The sequence below is a fragment of the Glycine soja genome, chromosome 1 (assembly GCF_004193775.1).
Source record: "Glycine soja cultivar W05 chromosome 1, ASM419377v2, whole genome shotgun sequence".
NCBI classification, from domain to species: Eukaryota; Viridiplantae; Streptophyta; class Magnoliopsida; order Fabales; family Fabaceae; genus Glycine; species Glycine soja.
Window position 1 is genome coordinate 6,682,271 of NC_041002.1, and position 7,728 is coordinate 6,689,998.

The window sequence follows — 7,728 nt, forward strand, 5'->3', positions numbered from 1 at the left end:
AATAGTGACATAACAAAGGGATGCTGATGTTTTAGACCAGAGTGAAACGAGAGACAAAATGTGAACTCAAATTGATCCATCCAAGTGGAAGATGAAACCCCAATCCCCATAAGCACAAATGTAAAATCCAACAAAAACAAATACATAAAGTAGTGTGTGAGAGTGTGAAGGTTTCTTTGGTCTTTCCCTCTTAATTTGACTTCCCATTACATATTCAAAGGAAAAAGTGTAGGCCAGTGTTGTGTGTTTGACAGTGAGTCAAGGACCATGTAAGATGGTATGAATGCCCCTATACATATCATACACTTACACAGACAGATTGCAAACTGCATAAAGACAATACCTCTTTGGTTACTGCCATTTTACCCTCTCATTTAATGCAACTCCATGGGTACATGCCAATTTTCTACTACTACTACTACTATCTTTTTTTCTTCACTTTTTTTATTCCCATTAAAACATATTGCCACCACACCAATCTCAAATACTAGTGCATAAAAAAACCTCCAGAGGCTTAATAAAACCCAAAGTTCTTCTCCTTCCATCCTTCTGTGTCTTCTTCTCTCTAAACACTTGATGTAGTTTTTGTTGTCACTTCAAACTTGTAGTGAAAATACAAAAACCAAACCAACCCCATCTTCATATATTCTCTAAACACACACACACTCTCTCTCTCTCTCACTCACACACACTTTCATTTTTTTTTCTTCTCTTGATCAAGCCATGGAAGAGACAGATGAGTCAACCAATGCTAACCAGAAATTCGCCATCAAAAGAAGGAGCTTCAGGAATGGAGGCAACTCTCATGAGCATCATCATTATCACCATCATCACCACCACCACCACCATCATCATCACTATCAGCACCACCATCATCATCAGCTGCTACAATACTCAAATCAGCTTGGTTTCTGCAACAACCAGAACAAGTTTCAGAGATACTACCCAGCTCTTCTGCCTCTACCTTCTCTTATACCTCTTCAACAACTTCCTTTGACTCCACCCTTCCCTCAGAACCACACTATCAAATCAAAAACCCATTTGCACAAACCTCCATGCATGCTCAATAGCTCCCCCTCCTCAGATTACAAGCTCTCTCAACTACCACTTAATCCTGGTAAGCACTAGCATTGTTCCCTCACTTTCAAACTCACCCTTTCGTTTGCATTCTTGTTTTTTTAATTCAGAAGACAAAAATTTGTTCTTTAGGCCTTCCTGTTTGGTTTTCTTGGAAAAAAAAATCAATTTTCCTTTATCTTCTCAGTTCTCACATAAAAAGAAAAAAAGCCTCATCATGGCAATACCATGAAGAAACCATTTCTAGCTGTTTCTTTTGCATGTAGTGTGTATTTTTGAAACATTGCATTTGGGTTTGTAATTTATATATAGTTATATATTGATGTGTTTCTAAAGTTCAATCACGAAGGGATTGGTGCATGTGTTGCATTAGTTTGGTGGTTTTCATGTGGAAGTGTAAGGTCTTGTTGGGGAAAAACAAACTTCAGATCAGTGTGCCACTTGCTGCAATTGATGCCTTATGTTTCTATGTCGATTTTGTCAAAAGTAGTACTCTAGTGTATTCTCTTTTATTAAACAGTCGTGGGAAAAAAATTGTTCAACTCTTTCTCTCCATAGTAGTATTTCATGATTGGATTTTATTCACTCAACATCTTTCCTTTTTAATTCTTTTTATTTTCCTACGGGCTAGCGATGTTGAAAGTCTTTCTTCCTTTTCCCCTTTTTTGGTGCCAGTTGTTGGAAGCCAATATTAGCACATTCTGAAGTACGGTGGATTTTCCTATTCACTATGCTGTCCCAGTTCATGGGACCCTTTTCCTTTTCTTTTTCTGTTTTTTTATCTGGTGTCTGTCAGGCTCGGGCTATATCAGAAAAAAGTGCAAGGGTTGTTCTAGTTATTAGTGAATTTAGGTCGGGGATAAAATAGTTTCCTAACCAAAGTCAAGGTCTAATTATATTAGTAATTTTGATTCTTTAATTTATTTACTTTTACTCTAGATTCATGGCTCCAGTTTTTGAAGCTGGAATTCCTAGGAAGTGCTATTATGGTATTTTCAAAATCATTGAATTTATTTTCAATACTTGCTTGTATACATCATGGCTTGCTTTGAGGAAATATTTAGTGCTTTGTTAAACATTTATCTCCAGCAAAATATTTGTCCATGCTATTGTAATTAATATGGGAAATGGTTAATTTATAAGTAGTGACTTTTAATAGGGGTGCATGATAAAAAAAATTATATTTTTTATATAATCCAAACAAAGGAATTTTTCAATAAAATACTTTTTAAATAAACAAACAACAGAATATTCTGTAATAATAATACTTTTTAGAAAAGATCTAAGCTTTTCTAGAAATTCTGTATTTTCCTGTGAAAACATATGGACATCTAATGAGCACAAGGAATTAGTCCTTGTTTGGTTGAAAGGAACTGGAGAGGAAGGCAGAAACTTTGATAATAAAAAATATTGTTTGGTTCAAAAGTTTGAAGGAGACAGAATATAAAAGGTCCAAAATTTTGTCTGTGTACTAATGGAAAGGTTTATTTTTCCATTACCTCTTCCCCTCCTTCGAAGCAATCGATAGGCATCAAAGTAAATTGGGAAATTGATGAACCATCTTGTTTCTTATACTGATTCAGCTCCAAAAGAACTTCAGCAGCAATCAAAGGCATCCTTGAAAGGAGATGATGGGAAGAAACTCATTCCAGCAAGGAAGCCACATGCAGTACTTGTTGCAAGTAGGCCAGACTCTGGTGGCAGAGAAGGCTCTGTGATCTCTCTTCTTGCCAACCACTTTTTGGTGCAATTTGATCCATCACAGAAGATATATCATTACAATGTTGAAATCACTCCTCATCCCTCCAAGGATGTTGCCAGAGCAATCAAGCAGAAGTTGGTAAATAACAATTCTGCAGTCCTCTCAGGTGCTACTCCAGCATATGATGGTAGAAAGAATCTTTATAGTCCAGTTGAATTCCAAAATGACAAGCTTGAGTTCTACATAAGCCTCCCAATCCCCACTAGCAAGTTGAATTCACCTTATGGAGAAATGCCTGATTTGAAAGAGAAGCATGAACAGCTTAAACTTTTCAGGATAAATGTCAAGTTGGTCTCAAAGATCAATGGGAAGGAGTTGAGTAATTACTTGAGCAACGAGGGTGATGATTGGATTCCACTTCCACAGGATTATCTGCATGCTTTGGATGTAGTTCTTAGGGAAAGTCCAACTGAGAAATGCATACCTGTAGGGAGGTCATTCTATTCAAGTTCAATGGGAAGAAGCAAAGACATTGGTGGAGGAGCTGTTGGATTGAGAGGCTTCTTTCAGAGTCTTAGACCAACACAACAAGGACTTGCTCTCAATGTGGATTTCTCGGTAACTGCTTTCCATGAGAGCATAGGAGTGATTGCATACTTGCAGAAGCGCGTCGAGTTTCTTCGAGACCTGTCTCAAAGGAAGACAGCTCAATTAACTGGCGAAGAGAGGAAGGAAGTGGAGAAGGCGTTGAAGAGCATCAGGGTCTTTGTTTGCCACAGAGAAACTGTTCAGCGATATCGTGTCTATGGCTTGACTGAGGAGGTTACTGAAAATCTTTGGTTTGCTGACAGAGATGGGAAGAATCTGAGGTTGGTGAATTACTTTAAAGATCAATATAACTATGACATACAATTCAGAAAACTGCCATGCTTGCAAATTAGTAGGAGTAAGCCTTGTTATCTCCCTATGGAGCTTTGTGTGATCTGTGAAGGCCAGAAGTTCCTTGGGAAACTGTCTGATGATCAAACAGCAAGAATACTCAAAATGGGCTGCCAAAGACCGGCAGAACGAAAAACCATTGTCGAAGGAGTCATGAGAGGAACTGTTGGGCCTACCAGGTAGTTAACTTCAAGATACTATAGTAGTTCCATTTTTTCTTTTTTGTTGAATAGATAGTATGGTTCTTAACCTCTTATGTACTTCTATGGATCCTTTCTTTGACTTTTTACTTTTGCATATTCATATTGCTTTTGTATTATTTTCTAATGCCTTGAAATGATTTTGACAGTGGTGATCAGGAAAAAGAATTCAAACTCCAAGTATCAAGAGAAATGACAAAGTTGACTGGTAGAATTCTTCACCCTCCCAAACTAAAGCTTGGAGATGGAGGTCATGTAAGAAATCTGACTCCTTCGCGTCACGACCGCCAATGGAACCTTCTTGACGGCCATGTCTTTGAAGGAACTACTATTGAAAGGTGGGCACTAATTAGTTTTGGGGGCACACCTGAGCAGAAGTCCAATGTCCCCAGATTTATAAACCAGTTATGTCAAAGGTGTGAACAATTGGGCATTTTTCTCAACAAGAACACTGTTATTAGTCCCCAGTTTGAATCTATCCAAATTCTTAACAATGTCACCCTTTTGGAATCTAAGCTCAAGAGAATCCAGAGGACAGCCTCAAACAATCTCCAGCTTCTTATTTGCATAATGGAGAGAAAACACAAAGGGTATGCTGACTTGAAGCGAATTGCCGAGACAAGTGTTGGTGTCATGAGCCAATGCTGCCTGTACCCCAACCTCAACAAGTTGAGTTCACAATTTTTGGCTAATTTGGTCCTCAAAATCAATGCCAAAGTTGGTGGATGCACAGTTGCCTTATACAACTCATTGCCTTCGCAGTTACCGCGCCTCTTTCATATTGATGAGCCAGTGATATTCATGGGTGCTGATGTGACACATCCTCACCCTCTTGATGATGTCAGTCCATCTGTTGCTGCTGTTGTTGGTAGCATGAATTGGCCGACAGCAAACAAGTACATTTCAAGAATAAGGTCTCAAACACATAGACAAGAAATCATCCAGGATCTCGGTGCAATGGTGGGGGAATTGCTTGATGATTTTTACCAGGAGGTAGAGAAACTCCCCAATAGAATCATTTTCTTCAGAGACGGGGTTAGTGAAACTCAGTTTTACAAAGTGCTGGAAGAGGAACTTCAATCCATCAGGTTTGCATGTTCAAGGTTTCCTGGCTACAAACCTACCATTACTTTTGCAGTTGTGCAAAAGAGGCATCACACAAGGTTGTTTCCCTTTGAAACTGACCAGTCTTCAACTCAAAACAATTTTCTATATGAAAACATTCCTCCTGGGACTGTGGTTGATTCTGTGATCACTCATCCAAAGGAATTTGACTTCTATCTTTGTAGCCATTGGGGTGTTAAAGGAACAAGTAGGCCAACTCACTACCATGTCTTGTGGGATGAAAACCAGTTTACTTCTGATGAACTACAGAAACTGGTTTACAACTTATGCTACACTTTTGTTAGGTGTACCAAGCCAATTTCTTTGGTGCCTCCTGCATATTATGCACACTTAGCTGCATATAGAGGCAGACTCTACCTTGAGAGATCAGAGTCCTTAGGTTTGTTCCGAAGCACATCTACACTATCCAGAGCTGCTCCTCCAAAGACAGCAGCTCTACCTAAACTTAGTGAAAACATCAAGAAGCTCATGTTCTATTGCTAGTGATTATTTATTACTCTTCTGCCAATGCCATTTGATTTCTAGATAGTTTACTTAAATGACATGCAATCAGTGGATATAGCATGTGCAGGACAAATATTAGAGGAGCATATAAAAAAATTGAAGACGTGTAATCTTGCATTTTATCTAACCAAAAAATTCTCCATTTAATGGCCAAAGTGCAGGCTAATCAGAATGCTCTTCAAACTGTACATTTCTTTTCTAGTTCAATGGTGACATTCATAAGAATATTAGTATAATAATTTTATAATTCTTGTTAAAGCTGAGTTACTTCTGAAGTTTTTAAGTTCCGTTCAGTTAGAATAGCCCTTGGATTCTACATACTATTCTACTTCTTCCAATGTTCAAATTATATATATGCTTCAGATGAATGCTAACAAACTCATGTGAATAAACAACTGGTTTGGCACTGGCAGAAACAAAAAATAGCTTCAACAAAGGACAAAAGAGTTGTCAGTTCCTCATACAATCTATAATCTTCAGTTTTCAGGTATAGGTAGTTGTGCATCCGTGCATGCAGCTTTAACTTGTTACCCTAACAAACGTGAACTACTCGTGGTATAAAAACTAGTCTCAAACTATTTTACATAACTGTAAAGATGACTTCATCTAAGCACAATAGTAAACAAATGAAGTCAAGTCAAAGGAAACTATTTTTTTTTCTTTCATATATCTCCTTTTATAACTCAATGTTTTGTTAATATATTGACCCTTTCTCATTACATCTATCACTTCTTCAACAAGTATATACACTTGAAAAATTGTAAAATTGTTAAACACTTCATTTCATATGTATTTAATTAAGCAAGGTTGTGAATATGGATATAAGAAGTGGCATAAATAAAGCAACTGGACCATTATTTTGGCATGCAATTAATGCTACCATATCTTTCTATACCTCATTTCTTTTTTAATCTCTTCTCTTATTATATCTCTCACTTCTTCAACAAGGTACATACACTTAAAAAGTTGTTAAACACTATATTTTGTACGTGTAATTAAGCAAGGGTGTAAACATAAATGTAGAAGTGTATGTGGCAGAGTACATTATTTTTGGCATGCAATGCAACTATCAAAGTGTATGTGGCAGAGTAAAGAATCCAAATTGAAAGCAAAAGACAAGAAAGTTTATGGGTTTACTAAAAATCAAAGGTGTAAAGGAATGTTATTGGACCCACAGGGAATGGTACAGAAGCTCAGTTACAGAATCACACTGCGCGGCCAATGCCAGCCCAATTGTATTCTTAGAGTTGCAGAGAGAGAGAGAGAGAGAGATGAAGAAACAAAACAAAACCCAAGAAAAGAAGGGCTTGAAAAGAAGTAAAGTGAGTGTTTTGAAGTTCCCCTTTTGTCCCTTTAAGCTATTTAATATATAATATACGAATTATTATATTTCTACACATACATTCAACTTTTCTTTCATTTCACTTTCACCATAAATTATTAGATATTCTCTATATTTATGATCCCACCCTGATCAGTCTCTACATAAGAAGTGAAATATCTCAATTTTAAAAAATAACACTCAATTATGTAAAGATTAATTAAAAACATTGTGGTCTAACACTGCGCACAAAAAATAATCCAAAACTACTTAATATTATGCTATTTCTCTTAAGTTTCGCAAAATTACATAATTTCTTCCTTCTTTTTTAACATGTACACTGACTTTCCTTATGGGAGAGCATGACGTAATGTTTCTAGTAATGTTTTTCAAAAGTGAATATTTTTCAAACAATTAATGAATTTAGTGGAGTAGAAAAAATAGTGAGGATTTGTATAATTTCACGTATGAAATCTCAAGAGAGATAGTTAGTGTAATTTATTTTAATAATTTCTTCACTTTTATTTTATTTTTCATTTTATCTCTTTGTTTATTTATTATCATCTCATTGATCATATTTATTATCCAACATTATTGGTTTGAGTACAATTAAGTTTAAATTTAAGATATTAAATTTGAATTATATGTATGAAAAAAAACATAATTAAAAATAAAGACAGTTAGAAGTAATCGTAAAATTGTCTAACAAAATTAATCATATATATATATATATATATATATATATATTAGAATTAATGAATTCTATATCAGGTTAATAACATGATTTAAAAAAATTACTACTGTGATACTTATTTCTTCTATTCTATTTTATTTTTATCCTAATTTATTTATTTCTCTTA

General features: G+C 35.8%; 1 protein-coding gene across 1 annotated transcript; it reads left to right on the forward strand.

The window, feature by feature from the left end:
• Positions 1-242: 242 nt before the first annotated feature.
• Positions 243-5,769, forward strand: LOC114411651 (protein argonaute 7-like). Its single transcript, XM_028375291.1, has 3 exons — positions 243-1,117; positions 2,661-3,897; positions 4,068-5,769. Exons 1-3 carry the CDS (start codon positions 724-726, stop codon positions 5,524-5,526), a joined length of 3,090 nt encoding a protein of 1,029 aa, XP_028231092.1. The 5' UTR covers positions 243-723; the 3' UTR covers positions 5,527-5,769.
• The last annotated feature ends 1,959 nt before the right edge of the window (positions 5,770-7,728 follow it).

What these genes read in the sequence shown, in the direction of transcription:
- LOC114411651 (XM_028375291.1), top strand. Translation starts at nt 724, where the DNA reads ATGGAAGAGACAGATGAGTCAACCAATGCTAACCAGAAATTCGCCATC. An exon ending in TCAACTACCACTTAATCCTG is followed by an intron (nt 1,118 to 2,660) that starts GTAAGCACTAGC and finishes ATACTGATTCAG; the next exon opens with CTCCAAAAGAACTTCAGCAG. An exon ending in GGAACTGTTGGGCCTACCAG is followed by an intron (nt 3,898 to 4,067) that starts GTAGTTAACTTC and finishes TGATTTTGACAG; the next exon opens with TGGTGATCAGGAAAAAGAAT.